The following is a 22,500-nucleotide window of genomic DNA, read 5'->3' on the forward strand; positions in this document are numbered from 1 at the left end:
GAATCCGCGAAAAGTGAACCGCGAAGTAGCGAGGGATTACTGTACATATATAATGTATGTATATATTGTATGTATGTGTATATGTGTGTGTATATATATATATATATATATATATAGTCATATGAAAAAGTTTGGGAACCCCTCTTAGCCTGCATAATAATTTACTCTACTTTCAACAAAAAACTTAACAGTGGTACGTCTTTCATTTCCTAGGAACATCTGAGTACTGGGGTGTTTACAGAACAAAGATTTTTAGTGAAGCAGTATTTAGTTGTATGAAATTAAATCAAATGTGAAAAATTGGCTGTGCAAAAATTTGGGTCCCCTTGTAATTTTGCTGATTTGAATGCATGTAACTGCTCAATACTGATTACTTGCAACACCAAATTGGTTGGATTAGCTTGTTAAGCCTTGAGCTTCATAGACAGGTGTGTCCAATCATGAGAAAAGGTATTTAAGGTGGTCAATTCCAAGTTGTGCTTCCCTTTGACTCTCCTCTGAAGAGTGACAGCATGAGATCCTCAAAGCAACTCTCAAAAGATATGAAAACAAAGATTTTTCAGTATCATGGTTTAGGGGAAGGCTACAAAAAGCTATCTCAGAGGTTTAAACTGTCAGTTTCAACTGTAAGGAATTTAATCAGGAAATGGAATGCCACAGGCACAGTTGCTGTTAAACCCAGGTCTGGCAGGCCAAGAAAAATACAGGAGCGACATATGCACAGGATTGTGAGAATGGTTACAGACATCCCACAGATCACCTCCAAAGACCTCCAAGAACATCTTGCTGCAGATAATGTATCTGTACATCGTTCTACAATTCAGCGCAGTTTGCACAAAGAACATCTGTATGGCAGGGTGATGAGAAAGAAGCCCTTTCTGCACTCACGCCACAAACAGAGTTGCTTCTTGTATGCTTTGGACTGAGGAGACAAAAATTGAGCTATTTGGTCATAACAAAAACTGCTTTGCATGGCGGAGGAACAACACCACATTCCAAGAAAAACACCTGCTACTTACTGTCAAATTTGGTGGAGGTTCCATCATGCTGTGGGGCTAGTTCAGGGACTGGGGCCCTTGTTAAAGTCGAGGGTCAGATGAATTCAACCCAATATCAACAATTTCTTCAGGATAATGTTCAAGTATCAGTCACAAAGTTTAAGTTACGCAGGGGTTGGATATTCCAACAAGACAATGACCCAAAACACAGTTCGAAATCTACAAAGGCATTCATGCAGAGGGAGAAGTACAATGTTCTGGAATGGCCGTCACAGTCCCCTGACTTGAATATCATCGAAAATCTATGGGATGATTTGTAGCAGGCTGTGCATGCTCGGCAGCCATCATATTTAACTGAACTTAAAGGCCTTCTTAAGAGGACAGATTATTTCATACTAGGGGGCTCTGCCCCCTGCTCGCTTCGCTCGCCAACCCCTGGTGTTGTGAAATTACAAAGAGCGTGATGTATGAATGAAATATAGCATAGTGTGAAGGTGTAGATGACGCATATAGGAAGCAAATAAAGTTGTCCATGTCCAAAAACGGGCTCAGAGAAGTAGATGGCAACTTTGTCCATGGTTTGCTGTTCCAAATATCTCCGTAACTCTTTTGAAAGCAATGCCAATTGTCTGCGTATTTTAAGGTGGACTGAAGAATAGCCGAGCGCATGGCATGTGGAACAATAGCTAAGCACTGTGTAAAATCTCCTCCTAATAAAAGTACCTTTCCTCCAAAGGGAATATTATTATTCATCAACGTTTGTAGAAGTTTATCAATGGTGTTGAGTAAGTGACTGGATGCTATTAGATGCAAAAGCAAATGAACTATTGTAGGATCTAATGCAGTTCATAAAGTTTTTACTTTCAGGTACTTCGTTAGTTAGAAGCTTCTGTAGATATGCAGGATATGAATGTAAAGGAGGCAGTCTAATTTGACCCTTTTGACAACAACGTGTAAATTCATTACTTGTATTGCCAGTTGTTTCTTCAGGGAAGTTAAGTGAATGACAATGATTGCAAATGACATTCATTAATCCCAACGAAATTTCATGAATAGTGGACTCATTATTGAACGCGTTGTCAGCTAACTGGCGCAATCGTTTAGCAGGTGTCTGTCATTGATGTCCTTGACGTGTATCTGTTGTCTGTGCCGTTTGAGAGGCGCGTCGTTGTATGTGCAGGATTTGGGACGTGCTATTCTGCAGCTGTAATCGATTTGCCTGTGATGTGTGAGAAGCCCGTTGCAGTTTACGGCGTTCATTGTTTGTATTGAGCCTTGCGTGTTTTTGTATGTCGGTTAGTCGAGCTTTCTCTTTTTGGAGCCTTGCCTGCTTGTTTTCCGGTATTCCAGATGCGCGTTGTAGACGTCTGCGTTTATTTATTTTGTCCCTTCGCTGCCGTTTTTGAATCTCTGAGCCTCGAGGTGTTTCGTTTTGAACCCTTGCCTGTTTCGATGCAGCACTTTGAGACGCGCGCTGCATGCGTCTACGTTCATTGTGTCTGTCCATCTGCGCTCGTTTCTGTAACTGTGTTAGTTGAGCTTTGCGTTTTTGGAGCCGAGACATTTTTTCTTCCGGGGTTTCAGAAGCGCGTTGTAGGCACCGACGTGTATTGTTTTTTTTTCATGCGGGTTCGTGTGTTTGGTCCCGTCACTCGAGCCGTATCATTTTGTACCCGTGATCGTGAATTCATGACTTGTTTGTTCTTCAGCGTTAGAAATATGGATAAGTAATAAGAAGGATCGCACTCATTGTTAATATGGAGCCTTTTCTGTGGTTGAACAGTTAATAGTGCATCAGTGTAATGAGATCGACCTATGCTGCATAATTTGAATGTGTTCAGATGACGTAGGGGGGCTTTGTGTGTCATGGGTCTCAATTCTCTTCTTTGTGTGTGTTCCGTTTCATGTGCCATGGGCTTCGTGCGGCGCTGTGTGCGGCGCCGGCGTCTGACTCCTTTTTTCTGTGTGCTATGGGCACCTCATTTCTTATTTTACGTTGCTTTCCATCCGGTTTCCGTTGCTTGGAAGGGGGGTTTTGTGGGGGCGCCTGCGCAGCACGTCTTTTGCGTCCACGGCCCATGGCCGGATGTCCCTGCGTCCATCCGGTTTACCATTCTCGGTTAGTAATGTGGATCTTTCCCACAGAAATAAATCAGAAACCAAGAAAGTGTCAGAGCTAAGAAGCAAAATTACTAGAATAGATGAAGAACAAGCCAGGCGTCCAAGTTAGGCTATTCATAGGAAAAGGCAGGCTCTGCATACAGAACTCAACATCTTGACAACTAAAGAAACTGAACAACTTATTTATAAATCAAGACATCATTACTATGACCACGGAGATAAAGCTAATAAGCTTTTAGCTCAACAAATCCACAAGCAAGAAGTTCACAATGCAATCCCAGTAATCACCAACACGAATGGAGATGAAATCATTGACCATAAAAATATAATGCATACATTTAGAGACTACTATAAAACGTTATATTCTACTGAGTTTAAAGAAGACAACACACAATCTAATGCATTTCTTGATACATTACAGATACCACAAATAGATACTTTTAGTGCTGCGGAACTGGATAAACCTCTGACCCTATCAGAATTACAAGATGCTATAAAGTCACTTCAAGGCACGAAATCAGCAGGCCCTGATGGCTACCCTGTAGAATTTAATAAGAAATTCTCCACTCAGCTAGATCCCATCTTATTGGCAACATTTATAGAAGCTAGTGACAATCAAATTCTACCTCAAACTTTTCGTCAAGCATTAATCATCGTCTTTCCTAAACAAAATGAGGACTTGTTACAATAATGTGCATCATACTGACCAATTTCACTTCTGAATAATGATGTTAAGATACTCTCAAAAATTATAGCTAGAAGGATGGAGAAAGTGCTGCCTTCGGTAATATCACAGGATCAAACTGGATTTATTAAAGGCCGACACTTATCTTCCAATCTTCGAAGCCTGTTTAATGTAATATATTCAACAGCAAAGTCAAACAACCCAGAGATGATATTATCATTGGATTTAGAAAAAGCATCGGATATGATAGAATGGAACTAAATTTTCACTGCATTGGAGAAATTTGGGTTTGGCCTGAATATTTGTGCATGGATCAAACTACTGTACACCAGTCCAGAAGCTTCAATTTGTATTAACAACATTTGTTCAGACTAGTTTAAACTAGAATGTGGCACCAGACAAGGATGCCCCTTGTCACCACTGCTGTTTGCAATCACCATTGAACCACTGGCGGTCCACTGTCGAAATTCTAATCAGATAAAGGGGATTATCAGAGAAGGACTGGAACAGAAAATTTCTCTATAAGCAGATGTTATGGTTTTATATATATATCAGACCCAGAAAAGACTGTGCCTACAGTTTTAACAGCACTTACCGAATTTCAAAAGATCTCTGGTCTCAGAATTAATTTGAATAATACTATACTCTTTCCAGTGAATTCACAAGCATATAATATTAGATTGGACACCCTACCTTTTACCATAGCAGATCAGTTTAAATACCTAGGGGTAAATATCACAAGTAAACATAAAGCTCTTTATCAACAAAATTTTGTCATCTGTATGGAAAAAATTAAGCAAGACTTGCATAGATGGTCAACCCTTCATCTCACTCTAGCCGGAAGAATTAACGTGGTTAAGATGAACATCCTTCCTAAGCTTCTTTTTTTATTTCAAAACACTCCAATATATATCAATAAATAATTTTTTAAGCAATTAGATTCAACCATAACCTCATTTATTTGGAACTCAAAACATTCACATATGCGAAGAGCGAGGCTACAAAAACCTCAGGCAGAAGGTGGCATGGCTATACCTAATTTTCAGTTTTATTACTGGGCAGTAAACATACAAGCCATAAAAACCTGGACACAAATAAATGAACACACACAGGCTTGGTCCGCAATAAAAGTAAAATCCTGCAGTACCTCTTTATATTCCCTGCTCTGCTCTCCAATAAATGCAAGTTATCGCAAATATACTAATAACCCAATTGTGCTTTACTCACTCAGAACATGGAACCAATTTAGAAAGCAATTTAAGATGAAAAATCTTTTATCTGTGGCACCTCTGCAGGAGAACCACCTCTTTCAACCCTCGCAAACATATCAAGTTTTTAATACCTTGAAAAAATTTGGGATTAAATTGCTCAGAGATCTTTATATTGACAATATCTTTACATCCTTTGAACAATTACATTCCAAATTTAACCTTCCAGCTACACATTTCTTTCACTATCTTCAAATTAAAAACTTTGTTAAACAGAACCTGCCCGATTTTCCTCATCTCATACCCTCCACCATGCTGGAAAAAATATTGCTCAATTTCGAGGACTTAGACACCATTTCTGCAATATATAAAATTTTATTAGAGTCCCTTCCTTTCAAAGATCTAAGAGGACATCTCTTAATTAATATATCAGAAAAGGAGTGGAAGGTAGCAATGCAGAGAATTCACTCGAGCTCCATATGCGCAAAGCATAGAATTATTCAACTCAAAATTATATATTGAGCTCATCTGTCTTAAAACTATCCAAAATGTTTCCAGGGTAAGATCCAACCTGCGAACGCTGCAACCAAGCTCCAGCCTCACTGGGTCACATGTTTTGGGCATGCACCAAATTAACATCATTTTGGACCAAAATTTTTAAGTGCCTTTCAGACATACCTCAGTGTAAGACACATGACAGCCCGCATGGAGTTTGCTAAAAGACACCTGAAGGACTCTGAGATGGTGAGAAATAAGATTCTCTGGTCTGATGAGACCAAGATAGAACTTTTTGGCCTTAATTCTAAGCGGTATGTGTGGAGACAACCAGGCACTGCTCATCACTTGTCCAATACAGTCCCCACAGTGAAGCTTGGCGGTGGCAGCATCATGCTGTGGGGGTGTTTTTCAGCTGCAGGGACAGGACGACTGGTTGCAATCGAGGGAAAGATGAATGTGGCCAAGTACAGGGATATCCTGGACAAAAACCTTCTCCAGAGCGCTAAGGACCTCAGACTGGGCCGAAGGTTTACCTTCCAACAAGACAATGACCCTAAGCACACAGCTAAAATAACGAAGGAGTGGCTTCACAACAACTCTGTGACTGTTCTTGAATGGCCCAGCCAGAGCCCTGACTTAAACCCAATTGAGCATCTCTGGAGAGACCTAAAAATGGCTGTCCACCAACGTTTACCATCCAACCTGACAGAACTGGAGAGGATCTGCAAGGAGGAATGGCAGAGGATCCCCAAGTCCAGGTGTGAAAAACTTGTTGCATCTTTCTCAAGAAGACTTATGGCTGTATTAGCTCAAAAGGGTGCTTCTACTAAATACTGAGCAAAGGGTCTGAATACTTAGGACCATGTGATATTTCAGTTTTTCTTTTTTAATAAATCTGCAACAATTTCAAAAATTCTTTTTTCTGTCTGTCAATATGGGGTGCTGTGTGTACATTAATGAGGGAAAAAATTAATTTAAACAATTTTAGCAAATGGCTGCAATATGACAAAGAGTGAAAAATTGAAGGGGGTCTGAATACTTTCCGTACTCACTGTATATTAATATATATATATATATATATATATATATATATATATATATATATATATTCATTGCATTCGTAGTCTGAGTCTTGACGACCTTAATTGTGTGGGTGGTTACCTACCAGGTAACGCTTGTGGTTGGTCTGCCATTCGGCAAACATCCACCATGGTGCCCTCTTTCAGTTGCGAGAAGCAGACACGTGTTTCGCCCTCATTTGGGCTTATTAGGCATACACACTCTACTGCTCCCCTCTCGGGGAATCGAACCTCGGACGTCAGTGTCAGAGACAAAGCCCCTTTACGCTGCGTCACGGCGTGTGGTTCGCTTATTTGACAGCCTGTAGGTCCAGAGTAATTACATTCATTGCAGTCGGTACTCTTTGCATTATTTGACATTAAAAACTATGCAACATTCCATGATCTGCTTCACGCAACTGAAAGAGGGCACCATGGTGGATGTTTGCCGAATGGCAGACCAACCACAAGTGTTACCTGGTAGGTAACCACCCACAGAATTCAGGTCGTACCTCAAAGGAGGTACTCAAGGAGAAAGGAGAGTACATTCAAACAATGTCTGTGTTTTTTTTTTGTTTATGTTTGTTTTATGTGCCTTGAGTTAAATCCTCAAGTGAAGGGGCCAGTTCCGTTTTGTTTGTTTGGCCACCATGCACCCGAGCTACGGTTTTGGGCCCCCAACGTAGTAAGTAAACTTCACTGACTGTGGTAATTAATAAGGATGAGCTCACCAGTAGTATCGGACGGACAATATATATATACAGTAATCCCTCCTCCATCGCGGGGGTTGCGTTCCAGAGCCACCCGCGAAATAAAATCCGCGAAGAAGAAACCATACGTTTATATGGTTATTTTTATATTGTCATGCTTGGGTCACAGATTTGCGCAGAAACACAGGAGGTTGTAGAGAGACAGGAACGTTATTCAAACACTGCAAACAAACATTTGTCTCTTTTTCAAAAGTTTAAACTGTGCTCCATGACAAGACAGAGATGACAGTTCTGTCTCACAATTAAAAGAATGCAAACATATCTTCCTCTTCAAAGGAGTGCGTGTCAGGAGCACAGAATGTCACATAGATAGAGAAAACAATCTCTAGCAAACAAATCAATAGGGCTGTTTGCCTTTTAAGTATGCGAAGCACCGCGGCACAAAGCTGTTGAAGGCGGCAGCTCACACCCCCTCCATCAGGAGCAGGGAGAGAGAGAGAGAGAGAGAGAGAGAGAGAGAAAGAGATAGAGAGAGACAGAGATGGTTTTTCAGTCAAAAATCAATACGTGCCCTTCGAGCTTTTAAGTATGCGAAGCACCGTGCAGCATGTCGTTTCAGGAAGCAGCTGCACAAAAGATAGCAACGTGAAGATAATCTTTCAGCATTTTTAGACGAGCGTCCGTATCGTCAAGGTGTGCGAACAGCCCCCCTGCTCAATCCCCATACGTCAGGATCAGAGAAAGTCAGCGCAAGAGACAGAGAAAAGTAAGCAATCTAGCTTCTCAGCCATCTGCCAATAGCATCCCTTGTATGAAATCAACTGGGCAAACCAACTGAGGAAGCATGTACCAGAAATTAAAAGACCCATTGTCCGCAGAAATCCACGAACCAACAAAAAATCCGTGATATATATTTAAATATGCTTACATATAAAATCCGCGATGGAGTGAAGCCGCGAAAGGCGAAGTGCGATATAGCGAGGGATCACTGTAGCTGTAAAAAATGTAGTGTTTTTGTTTTATTATGTGTTGCATATATTTGTAAAATGCCAAGTTTGGAAACCTGTTATTCATTTTGCATTTAAAAGAACGTTTTTTTTTTACTTAAATTTGGAGTAAACTGTGATTTGGTTATGTGTTCAAAGGCTGAAGGTGGCATATATTGTACATGTCAACAATATAGGTGATGACACCATAATAAAGAGCTCAGGGTCTTGCACGCTGATTAAAGGAAGGGTGGTGCAAGGGGGTTACATATATTTTTTTTTTTTTTTTTGCCCTGACAGCTAACGGAGACTGACAGTTAATTGAGTAATGGATAACTGAGATTTTACAGAACTTTTATTTATAAATTATACTTAACTTACAAGTAAATAATACTTAAATACAAGTGTTACCTCCAGTAAGTTACAATGGTGGTATGTTTAAGGCTCAAATGAAACAAAAGTCTTAAAACTTTGAGAATACATCCACTATGAAGCAAAAAGTTTCAAATTTCAGCAAACATGCTTCCTGTGTTTCTAAAGTATGGTTATAACAACAAAATAAATTAATTTTATCACAGATTCTTGGCAGTACCTTTGCAGGGGGAAAGATAAGTGTCCATTTCTCATTCCATAGTATCTGGTGTCAATGCAGTTTTCATGAAATAGCCACCAGTATTAGAAAAGCAATGGTCAAAATCAGAAGCAGTGTAGTATAATATCCTGTATTTGTTTATCAAAATAGTCACTTAAAACTCTGAGGCATCAGCTAAGTATTGTGCCACTGTAGCTAACAGACTTAATTAAAAAATGAAAGCTGGTCAAAACTGTAAACCAAAGAACTAGCAGGGGTCAAAACCAAGAATGAAATGATCAAATGACAAAGCCCAATATGCAAACTAAAATTTCATTCTCTGAGGAAATTGCTAGGTCTTTTGTAGCATAAATAAGTGTCAAAGTACTCATACTACAATCATGGTGGGCAAATGCAGGAACAAATAATATCAGAAGCTTACAAACAAGCATATGTACTAAAATACAAGACTTTGTCTTGTGTTTTGGAATGGGTATGCTGTGAAATTCACTGTAGAACAGAATTATGTACATCGATAGTAATGACACAAAAAGCACAATGTTTAGTAGTTCAACATTTATATTTAAACTGCATGTGCATGGCTCGCCGTGCTAATGGTCCTACTGAACCATGAATTTTTGACATTAACCCCTTCTGCATTTTGCTGCCAAAGACCTTCCCATTTGCTGCTATTCTATATTGCTACTGATGTACTCTTTCCATTCTCTCCTGTTGAATAAGAATACTAGCTGGCTTTTCCAGATGACAGAAACTTAAGCAAGAAAAGTTTAAAAGCTTTAGAGAAAAGGGTGGTCTTTGGTCTGGATGTTAATTGCAAGGCAAGAAATAGGAGCTACAAAGAGTGGGAGTTAAGTAGAAATTGCAAAGTGGCGTTTAGGAACAGTTAAGGCCAGGTTTATATTTCATGGATTGTGACGTGTGCTCTTGCGGACGCTATTACTATGCAATCTGTGTACTGTTTATACTTACATGCGTACTTTATATAAATCTGGAAGATTCCACCAGGTGGCAATGCAAGATATCATCATGGTGACAAAACAAAGCTTCGCTGTGTTGTGAATTGCCCAAAACATCCATTAAATTCAAGAACACCCTGCCACAATATCTCTGAAAAGGATGGATTAGGGGTGGGCGGTATGACCAAAATTCTATATCACGGTATTTTTCTAAATTATCCCGGTTTCACGGTATTTAACGGTATTTTTTTCCCCAAGCATGAGTGGATGTTAACCACATTTTCCACTGCAATTACTGGCTAAGAATAACCTATTCCACTGTCAAGAGTATTGTACATTGTACAAAAAAAAAAACATTTTAATGTGCACACAAGTATTAATACAGTTTTGCATTGCCCCATAAAGTGATAGTTTTCAAAGGGGTGGCACTAATGGAGAAGGTATCACATTGCATGACAGATGCAGTCAAAATATAGAACCTTTTTATTGAACAAATTTTGACAAAAACAAACTATAATTTTGAGAACATATTTTCAACCATACAAAGAGGCATTTAGACTTAGTAAAATATCCAGAAGTGCTTGTCAAAAATTGTATTGCACCGAATACGTCTTAGAAAAGGAATAAATAGTAAATATTTTTTGTAAACCAACTACACTTTCTGTTAATGTTAACAATCTCTGTCCACTGACACGTTAAAGTGACTTTTTAAACAACTTTATCATCATTAAACTGCATAATATTTAAACTAATAAATAATAACAATAAAATAAATAATAGTATTATTACTGATAGTTGCACTATTACTTCAAGACTTCAAGCCCAGGTGCATTACACAGTATTCACCAAATTAAAATAAAATACAACAAGTGTAACTTGGTGATGACATCTTTACCAGCTGAACCATCATTTAGGCAAACTGCATTAATATGGACCTTGCTTCAAGCTAAGCTATACTGGGAAGAAAATAACAAACTATATGTCGAGAACAAAGTCGACATTTCCACTTTATTCTCGCCGTTTATGTCGAGATTAAAGTCGACATTTCCACTTTATTCTCGCCGTTTATGTCGAGATTAAAGTCGACATTTCCACTTTATTCTCATAGTTTACTTCATAATTAAAGTAGAATGTCGTAAACTAAACTTCTTCCTAAAATCAATGTTTAATCAATTACTTAATTTACCCCGTCATAAATTAATGCAGCACATTAAATGCTTTGTGTTACGTTCCCCGACCCAGTGGTTAATCACTACGCTTCTTAAACTGACTTCGCTGTCTTCTCTTAGTGCAGAGGTTCACCATACAGAATCCATTCACTTCATGATATTCCTGCTTTCTGAAAATTTAGAATGCTAAGATAAATACTTGATATCATTTTCATGATGAAATGCATTAAAGCAGGTATTACACATGCACGGTAGTGAGGCGGTAGTGCTGCTCCCTCGCAGTAAGGGGTCCCCAGGTGTATGTTCAGTGTAGAGAACTTTATGGCAGGTGTGACGAGGCTACAAAAAACTGGATGTATGAATAGCTATCGCACAGGTTTACTTAAATATTGTGTAAATGTTGGGTTTGTGATCTACTGGTCTGAGACACGAACACAGAATTCAATGCATGTTCTTCTGAGCGGGCTATCTTTATTGCATGCATGCTGTCTCTATCTGACGTAGGCTACCAAAACCCCAGTTCCTATCCTTCCTTTTTCTTTCACCACATCAAGATTAAAGTGGAAATATCGAGAATAAAGTCAAAATGTCGTCACACTATTACATAGTACCCAGGTACATTACACTGTATTGAAAAGAAATAAAACAAGTACAACTTGGCTTGCAGTATTATCCAGTAGTATAGAAACAGTATTTACACATCTGACCTTTTAAAACTAAAGCATCTCCAGGCGACAGACGTGACTGCTTTTTTTCGGCTCTCTGTCCATTTTCACCGCGCGGCATACCTATGCTACCGCCCACTATTTGGTGGTGTAGCAGTGAAAAAGAGCCCTAGTGCAACAAATCTGTGTTTAGCGGTGTAGCAGTGAAAAAGGTCCCCACTTGAACAGTTTCCCGCTGCACCACGTTCTGAACGTCGTTTAGGCAATTTAAACCGGTGTTGCAGTATAAGAAAAATCCATATCATAAAAAAAAATAAAAAACGGTTTTCAGTATGAACTGGTATACCGCCCAGCACTAGGATGGATGTTTAATGCATTACATCCATTAATCCAGGGATGCACCCATTCCAGCAAGCATCGGGTGCGAGACAAAAACGATCCCTAGATGGGGAATCAGCTCATTGCAAGATGAATACAAGCAAACACATACATTAGCATCATTTTATCATCACAAAATCCACAATCCTGCATGTCCTTGGAAAGAAACAGAAGCACAGTAGGAAACACACCAAGAAAACATGCAAACTCCAGGCAGGGAACACCAGGGACGTCACTCTTTACAAGGCAGCAGCGCTACCACTCCTCCACCGTGCCACCCCCACATGTGTAATTATTAACAGTATTCATTATTTAAATGAAGTTAATGATTTATCTGTAAAATGTAATATACATACTTTAATGCATTTCATCATGAAAGTGATATTAAGTATAAATATATGGATTCTAAATTTGCAGAGACCTGGAATATAATAAATGTAATGTGTTCTGTGTGGAAATTGCTGCCTCCCACTGCTTTCAGCACAGGAGACCCCAGAAGCCCCAGATGTAAGACCTTTAAAATGTATTGTGTCATTACGATGGGGAATATGCGAAGTTTGAAAAGAAAAGCACCATGATGTCAGCATTTTGCTTCACCACATCGAACCAGTCATTAGACATCAAAGCACGCACATTGATCCTGTAGGATCTGCAAAGTGGCTTGCTGTCACATGTTGATAGGAAACAGAGACTCTGACATCACATTCCAACTTGAACACACTGTGCCCCCTGATTTTTTGTCTGTACTGCAACTCGCACATGCATTGTGTTAATTTCTGCAGATATGCTCAGAGGATGCATCAAATGAACACTAGGAATGCGTGGCAAACATGATGCGTGTGTGTACGTGTTCTGAGTGTGAAGTATAAACCAGCACTACGAATGCCAGTACTTCAAGATTGCTAGTTTGTAAAAGGTTTGTATTATGTGAATACATACTTTTTGGAAACTCTTTTTATCCATGCTTAAACATTTTAGGTTCACTTTCACTAATGACAAAAAGGGTACCCAACTAAAAATATTAATTGGCTGTTCATAGAACTGATGTCTGAATGTGGTGAGCAATTTAAGAAATAACAAAAATACAGAATGGTAACTTTGGAGTGAACTGAAAGTTTCAAATCTCTACAGTCAGTCATCATCCAACCTGCCATATCCTAACACAGCGTCATGGGGGTCTGCTGGAGCCAATCCCAGCCAGCACAGGGCGCAAGGCAGGAACAAATTTCTACAATCAGAGTTATTCAAAAAGTAAAACATACCCGAATATACAGGAAAAAAATACAGAAAGTGAAAATAATAGGAGAATGAGAGATCATGGTTGGATCTATCATTAGGGTTACTCGGATATGTAACCTGGGGCCCTGCTTGAAAATAGGCCTTGGCATACGAGAGAAGAAAATAACAAACAGAAAGAGTCCAAGTTTTAACAAGCAAGCACTCACAGCAACCCACTATCCAGCACCATTCCTATCCTGCGTTGACCGTCACATTTAAAAACCTATCCAATCACACCCAAATAAAAAGATTTTATAAGAAAAACAGTGGGTAAGACACAACCAAAGCACTTTTATGCATTGCTGTGCCACAAAAGAGAAAGACAAAATGAATGCTCACACAAAATGAGAACCAATTGCTTCAGCGAAGGGAAAAATTAGAGAAAAGCAAAAGAGGCTGTTTTGATGAAAACTATATCTGACAGTTGAAGCTTAAAAAAAAAAACAAAAAAACAAAACCCTGACTAATGAGCCTGAGATAGTCAGCCACTTCTGGAAGCTTTAGTAGCAATTCCCCAATAACACTAATGTAGGACTGAGCAACAATGAGGAAGACAACAAGCATACTGCAACAGGCAAGACCCTCCCAACCAAGCCAAACACAAATTAACCATCTTTAATTTTACTTTGTGTAATGGAAATATGCAAACCCAAAATGCTCATTTACATATCACCTTTTTCCTCATAAAATAATCAGCCTTTTAAATTTTTTTATAGATGTTTGTTAACTGTTATATTAGAAGTCGATTTTCTCATTAATTAATTTGTTACATTCATTGTAATACTCAAATGTAAAAATACAAAGATGAAGCAGACCCAATATAAATTTTGCTTTCATTTTTTTGTACTTCAATGCCTGTACCAAATTTTTTCATAATGGATGAGTATGTGTGTATCGAGTTTTTTGTGGGTGTTTGACTTTCGACAAACAAAAGGGCCCGTCGGGGTCTTAACCAGGCATTGGGTAATATTGGTAATTGTTATTCACTAATTATTTATTCTAGGTGAAAAGATGAATATGAAACTTAGGCACAGAACATAAGCATTTACCTATATGCAATGTTTTACATATGGCAAACACCATTGGAAAAACAGAAATGTCTTATTTTTAGTTCTCCAGTTCCAATTTTATTGTAAATTATGAATAAATGTTTTAGGGTAATTTATTAGGTTTAAACAAAGTAACATACAGGCAAAAAATACCTTTGTGCATTTCTGCTTTACAATAAAATATATGAAAGAGAACATCATATTAAAATCAATCAAAAAATAGCAGATATAGTAAGACATTTACCTGCAAAATCTTTTACATTCACATCTGCCCCCTCACTAATAAGTTCTTTTATTCTGCGTGCCTCTCCTCGAATGGCAGCACGGTGCAATCTGGTCTCTCCTCTTTCATTACGTTTATTCACTTTATCTTTGGTTTTTGAGGCAGAGTTTGGTGTTCCCTTCTGTCCAAGATTAGATTGTGATGGATGCTTTGGTGTCGTATCTGGGAACATAAATCATAATTTTACCAATGCTAATCATTCTGTATACTGGACAATAACTATAAAATATTACTTTAAAAACCAAAACCAAAAAAGTTAAGTATAGGCTGAGTTAAGGTTAAAAAAAATAATCAGCAGGTGGCACTCTAGCAAAGCAAAAGAGGATAATATAAGTAATGATGTACCCAGTGAAGAATTCATATCATGGACAATTTCTTAGCTGTCTAATTTAATGAGCAGCCTATTTTGATTTAAAATGTAAACAATGGGTCGCTTAGATCAATGCATAAGCTTAAACAAACAGAGCATTACACCTACTTAATCAGAATAAAATTAACTTTAAATGTCAGATTACTCTCACACACACCTGGACTATTAACAGACTCTTCAGCAGTCATTTGCATGAGCAGAGCAACTTGCTGCCGCTCCGAGAGAGGATAGCCAGCCCGAATTCCTGCAAGTCCCATCCCAAATGCCATTCTGGACTTCCTGGTGTTAGGCTCTTTCTTAATCCTCTTGCGTTCTGGGCCCTGTTTTTCTGCAAATAAATAAACAGAAATGCGTTTTGTTTAAAACCATTAAACAAGCAGAGGGCTCACTAAACACCTAAAATTTCATTCTGGAAGGTACCATTTTTATTTGATTAGCAATACTTGCATATCAGAACAAGGGGCACAGTGTAATAACCCATTTTTTTTACTTTGGTTTAGATGTTTACAAGAATTATAATTAATCAGAAATCTACAAAGGCTTTATTTAAACTCAACCCATGTCATTGTTAATTTAATTGCTTAATTTATTTAGGAGGACACTTCAAACGTGGTCCCCATCTGCTGAACATAACAACAAGCATGAAATTAACATACTACTACTGTCTTTACATATATATACGTGAATATAAAATTTACCTTTCACCTTTGGAAAGCCTAAAGGACAAAACTACTTGTAACTGCTAGTTACTAATAACAGCTTCTGTAAGTGTGACAGAGAGCTGTTAACTACAGTATATCATCTTAGGAACATATTTGAATTACTGAAAAAAGAAGGCATCAGAATTCAGAAAAAGTTGTGACACTATGGAAAATGCAAATAAAAACAGAAAGCAGTGATTAGTAAATTATTTTTGACCTGTATATAACATTCTGTTATTTGGTATTATACCTAATTAATTTTTTTTTTTTTCAAAAATTTATTTTGATTTTGATACTTATTACTTGTAACATATTCCAAAACAAGTTTGGCCAGTAAAGAATTTACCACTTTGTAAAATTGCCTTTCCTTCTCACAACACCTAAGAAATGTTTAGGTCAGGGGTTCCCAACCTGGGGTGCCTGCACCACAAGATGGCATTTCAGGGGGTATGACAAAGTGGAAGGCTGCGTTGTGATTCACCAAAACTGAGCGAGGTGCATTACTTGACTTATCACGATGCAATCAGTGTCATTTGTAGGTAATTTATTAGTTAATTCTTTTCATATCATAGAACAGGAGCACTAAGTGTTTTGCACGTACAAATGTCACCTGTGAACAAGCCACAGAGAAAAATACCAACAGACATTAGCAGGACAGACATTAAGAACTTCTTTAAATAGAGAAAATTAAAATGATAAAATCCCAGCTCTCAGCATCACATTGCAAACCTAATACAGTGGAACCTCGAGATACGATCACCTCTGTATACGAGAAATTCAAAATACGAGGAAAGTATGAGCGAAAAATTCAGATCTAAATACGAGCATTGGCTCACGTAACGAGCCACGAGCCAGGCTGTGGGTATAGCTCGCGGCTTAGCGAGGGGGCGTGGTAGCTGTAGCGAGCCGCAGGGCGATCTGCGGTGTCTGCGTTTCTCACCTAAGTGCACAGGTGGGGAAACTGCCCACATCCATGATTTGTCCTGTGGCTGATGGGCTGGGCAGGGTTGTCACCCGTCCTTTAAAATACGGAATCGTCCAGTATTTGAGAATGAAATTGCGCGTCCCGTTTTGAATCAATACGTATGCGTCCCTTATTTTTTTTGTATTAAAAGTGGTAACCCTAGCAGCTGCCATGTCTTCCCAGCATATATAGAGAAGCGCGAGCCGGTTAAGGGGGAGAAGAAGTAAAAGAAAAGAGAGGAGAGAGAACGGAGATTGCAGGAGGAGGCAGGAATCCGCAGCAGTAGGAAGTCGGTGCGAGAGAGCGAGCGAGTACAGGCTCGCGTGTAGCTGAACAGGCGAGCCAAACAGCTGAAGCAGGACGGTGTAGAGAAGGTCAGCTGCATTAAGTGTCTCGCCTGTTGCAGAGCCCGCATGGGAGAAGCAGGTGAGATGCTAACAGAGAAGAAGCACCGGGGATTGTCATCTGTTTTTTGAAGACTGCTTCCTGTTGACGTTTTAACCTCGTGTTAAAGGATTGTTATTCTTATGTACTTTAAACCTCCACTTCACAACTGTTTTAAGGATTAAAGATTTATTGAATGCTCTACTGCACTTTGGACACCTGTTTTGATTCTTTTAATAATCAGTTATATTATTTACCAGTGTTATTTATTAAAGGTAGACTACAGTATATATAATTTATCAGTGTTATTTGTTAGGAAAATTGATTTTTATGTTAATATATTTGGGATGCGGAACGGATTAACTGGATTTCCATTATTTTCAATGGGGACGTTTGTTCTAGATACGAGAAATTCGCTATACAAGCTCAGTGCTGGAACGAATTAAACTTGTATCTAGAGGTTCCACTGTACTAGCTTGGCAAAACTTGTCTTGCGTTGGCATACACCAGTTTAGAAATTATAATCTTGTAACAGAACAGGAAGTCTTAACTTTATAAAACCTACTACTTGTTCCTTTGACCCATTGCAAACAAACCTAGAAATAAGCTCAATGAATGTTCTAGCAGCACCCAACTTTAGCATTATAAATTGCTCTTTCCTGAATGGTGCCGTTACTGAATGCACTAAAGGTGTCAGTTTTCAAATCACTGCTAAAATGTCAGATCTAGACCCACTTAATACATTTAATAATTATAGAACAATTTCAAATTTACCCTCTCTTTAAAATACTTGGCCGCCAATCAGTTCCAGTCTAACTTTACACATCACAATTTATTTAAGAAATTTCAGTCTGGCTTCCACACCAATCATAGTACAAATTTTGTAAATTATATTCTAATATTGTCTGATGAAGGAAATTTCATGTCAATTATACTGTTAGATTTAAACGCCCTGTTTGACATCATTGACCATTCTATTTTACTACAAATGCTGGAAAATTATATTATGTTCATGGGCGCTGTCCTTGCCTGATTTAGTTCTTATTTTTCAAATTGATACCTGTGTGTACAGAGGTTTGATGACAGTACTCCATCATTATACACAGTAAGATTTGGTGTCCCACAGTGCAGTGATCACTACTTGCTGTTCAAATTGTTTTTTATACAGCTTTAAATTAATACAAAATGCTGCTACAAGAATTATTACAAGAAAAACACTATAATCTATTATAAGTACTTCTGTACTACTGTATTGTATAACTTCTGCTATATTTTTAAACACAAAACAAACATTAGATATAATATAGTACATCCGCCCAGTGTTAATCCAGCTGAATCCCAGCATGCCCTTTTAACACTAGAATTACCAAAGCATATGAAAAAACTTGTAATTCCGGCCCACCTTAAATCCCTTTGCACCTCTCCATCAGCGTCTTTTGTGTTGTAAATGTGTCGATCAGCAAAAGCAGCCTGCTATCCCATCCCCCCACCAACACAGAAAGGGCAGGAAGTTCTCTCAGCTCAAGTCTGTTCACCTGCGTGTGAGTTGCCTGGAGTTGTATAGGGTAAATAATATATAGTTATTTGGAATACATGCATTTCATGTGTGTTCCGTGTCTACAACAATCTATGTAAACACATTGTTAAAACAGAAATGTTTTTGTTTTTCATGTTTTAGTAATAATACACAAAATGTAGAACAGCTGACACGTAATCAAGACGTTCGTGGTTTGATCCTGGACGCCTCTGTTTTGAGAAGTGAGCTGCTCTTATTCTTACTATTATAGAATAAAAACATACATTTGATTCAAGTCTGTAACAGCCAGTATAAATTTATGGTACTTGTAAAGGTTAGTGTCCGGGATTGAACCACTAACGTCTTGAACGACTTACAAGTCAGCAGTTCTTACTGCTGCACCACCAAAGTGGTCATATTAAGGGTGCATCAATGTCGCACCCTAAGGCAAGTTCTTTTTCTGCAATTATATTCTTGAATAAACGCGTACTTATTTTGTTATACTTGTACCTTTTGTGAAAGTGTTTATTTGATTTTTGGCCATCAGCCTTCACACAAACACTTCAGGTCTACATTTTATCATTTATTACTAAAACATGAAAAACGTTTCTGTTTTAATGATGCGTTTACATAGATTGTTGTAGACACAGAACACACATGAAATTATTTACTCTATATAATTCTAGGTGGCTCACTCCCAGATAATCAAGGTTTGAACTGGGAGAACTTCTTGCCCGTTCTGTGGCGGTGGGGGGATGGTATAGCAGGCTGCTTGGGCTTATCAACATATTTACAAGACAAAAGACACTGACGGAGAGGTGCGAAGGGATTTAAGGTGGGCCGGGTTTACAAGTTTTTTCGTAGACTATGGTAATTCTAGTGTTAAGTAAATAATATCCCCTTTTCACATTACTGACCTGAGCCACTGTCGATTCATGGTATTAACGCCGGCCACTCTGTCATTCGATTACACTTTTTCAACACATGTATAACAAATACCATAACTGAACTAAAAATAAACTGATACATTCTTAAGATGTTTCTGTTACCAGATTGCCTGCAGCTCCCTCTTCTCTGCTGGTCTTTGTGACTGAGCCCTGCAAATGACCAACATACGGGTACAAGTGCTTCTTGCCTTAACACCCAGTGCTGCTGCAATAATAGTAACGCAGGTATTTTTACTTCAACAAAGTAAGTACTGTTTTAGGTTATTCATTACTTTAAAAAGGAATCGGGCTACGCAAGGCATTTAGCATGTTACTCTTAACACTGCTCCTCCGATTGTGCTGCTGAGCTTAGTACAGCACAGTAGGTTCAGCTCATCAACATAAATTCTGCAATTCTGAAATATTGAGACAAATTATTTCAACCATGAGAAGGAGTAATGCAATTACCTGAGTCTCAGGAAATTTATCTTGTGTATGCTTCTACCTAAGGCTGCTAAAAATGAGTGCAAAGCTAACACATGAGGAGTCGAACATAGTACAATGTACATGCATAGACTACAAACTGTAATCCAGTTAAGGGTTTACTTACAAATAAATAGGTTACTTGCAGAGAAATCCATGTCTTTTAACCAATAAGAGTTTAATGGCATTTTGAAAAACAGGTTTCTGTGACTAAGCAGGTCATTAAAGCACATCTAAATGCACTGACTCCTGTGGGTAAAATAACCAAATGCCTTCTGATATGCCTTTGAAAAAAAATATTTTTAAACATTTTAATGATTTTTAACATGCATCTATAGGAAAACTGGTGATCCTCAGCTCACCGTAGGACTAGACCTTTCCTGGATGCAGCTTTTATACTAAAGCATGATAATAATCACCTGGGGCCTCATGTATAAACGGTGCGTACGCACAGAAATGTTGCGTACTCCCGTTTCCACGCTCAAATCGCGATGTATAAAACCTAAACTTGGCGTAAAGCCACGCACATTACCACGGTAACTCATACCTTGGCGTACGCAATTTCTCCGCTCGGTTTTGCAGACTGGCGGCACCAAGCGTCAAAGCAGTGCTACTGTTCCTGCGTGGACACCCTTTTTTTCTTAGCTCTATGTTCCTGACGCGGCTTTATAAATACACTGAAACTAACTGCATATTGTTTATTAGTGTAAGGCATCTGATTGTAATTAACCTGTAGCAATATAATGGTCCAGGTAATAGCCATAGTATTCCAAATACCATAACTGCTTTAGCGTTGTTACTCTCACTGCATCTTCTTCTTTTTTCAGCTGCTCCCGTTAAGGGTTGCCACTGCGGATCATCTTTTTCCATATTTCTCTCACTGCACCACTCGGAATATTTATATCACTGTATCTGCGTGTGAATCACAGCAGCAATTGATCGGATAGAGAATTATTGGTATACAGTTTCAAGTACACACTACCTCAACCACGGCAAAAAGCGTCAAAAGCCTTTCCTGTACGGACCTCGCGTTTCAGAAACAGTTTCATCCCAAGAACTATAAACACGCCCAATCAGTCCATCAAGTGCTCCTTGTAGAACTGTTTGTACTTATAAGTACAATGACCTCACTTTAAACTTGCACTACAGTTATAATATTGCACAACCTGCGCCACTTTATAAAGCGCGTATGATGACAATATCATTTTTAAGATGAAATGCAGCAAAATATGTTGCTTATAGTATACAGATAAAACTTTAACTTCATTTAAATAATCTGTATTGTTAATAATTAAACATGTGAGGACACGGTGCCGCAGCGCTAGCTAGTTCAGGGATTGTTCCTGCATTGCGTTGTATTCTTGCGCTGACGCGACACTGGAAGGATAGACGGATAGAATAATTAAACATGTACTACGAAGATATTTCAATGTTCCTTAAAAGTTTTGAAGTATCGGCGTTCTAAGCTTACAGATGGCTTAACGTCTATTACAGAGCTGATTGTGTGGCGATTGGGTATTTGGAGAAAGAAAAGGAAGGACAGGAATTGGAGGTTAGTACGTTTGAAAGAGACAGTACTTCTGTAATAAATTATTTCATCGAAGGTCGCACATGGCGCAGCAAGCCTCTTGCGTGAGATATGAACAATCACCGCGCCACCGTGTTCCCATGTTTAATAACATGCTTTCATTCCTATCATCATGAAAATGATATCACGTATACATCTCAGTATTTTAATTATTCAGAGTGCTGTAATATCACAAATGTAATGGATTCTGTGTCCCGTCGGAGAAAGAGAAAGAACGGAAGCACGTAGTGATTCACACACAGAGCACATAGAAGATCAAATACAGAACAAAGCATTTAACATGCTACTTGAGAAACTAGTAAAATAAACGATTTTAAGATGAAATTTATGATGTTCTACTTTAATGTCAAAATAAACTACGTGATTAAAGTGGAAATTTTGAGATTAAAGTTGACATTTCGTGCTTTTTTTCCCACTGTATGCCTTTTTTTTTTTGTCTGTTCCCTAATAAGCTTTCATATGACACTAAGATGGTGGGCTACGACTTGCCTTTTCACGGCGACTATGATATGTGATTTTTTTTTATTTCGGGCACTGTGCGACTTTGTGAATTTGAGCCTTCGAGTTTCTCCGACACTCTGTCACTCGATCAACTTCCTTTTGTTGATTATACCACTGTTTAAACCAACAAATAGTACATTTTTCCTTTGCCTCCACTTGGTATTCACTGAAATTCTTATATTTCCCCCCGTGCTTTCCCCATTGTCTTTTCACAGAAGGCTATTTATATTGATTTGCATATTCAAAGAGGCGTAATTCTGGGAGGAGTTGAGGCGGGCCAGAAGGCGCGTGCACGTACGTTACTTTTCACGCTGATCGGGATTTATGTAGTGGAAGAACGTGAAAGTTTGCGTGCGTACAGATTCCTGCATCTGGATTTTTCTGTGCGTACGCACATTCCCGCTTTTGTGCTTACGCCATGTTATATAGTGTG

The 22,500-nt window shown here is 38.5% G+C and overlaps 1 protein-coding gene across 3 annotated transcripts in view; it reads right to left on the reverse strand.

The window, feature by feature from the left end:
• Positions 1 to 22,500, reverse strand: part of ankrd11 (ankyrin repeat domain 11) — a 428,609-nt gene that overhangs the window by 51,545 nt on the left and 354,564 nt on the right. For all 3 annotated transcript variants that reach the window (XM_051931662.1, XM_051931660.1, XM_051931661.1), the window contains 2 exons: positions 15,162 to 15,332; positions 14,596 to 14,796 (listed from right to left, as the gene is read on the reverse strand). In XM_051931662.1, coding sequence (XP_051787622.1) covers positions 14,596 to 14,796; positions 15,162 to 15,332 — 372 coding nt within the window. The remainder of the gene's footprint in view (positions 1 to 14,595; positions 14,797 to 15,161; positions 15,333 to 22,500) is intronic.

Source organism: Erpetoichthys calabaricus, chromosome 9 (genome assembly GCF_900747795.2).
Source record: "Erpetoichthys calabaricus chromosome 9, fErpCal1.3, whole genome shotgun sequence".
NCBI lineage: Eukaryota > Metazoa > Chordata > Cladistia > Polypteriformes > Polypteridae > Erpetoichthys > Erpetoichthys calabaricus.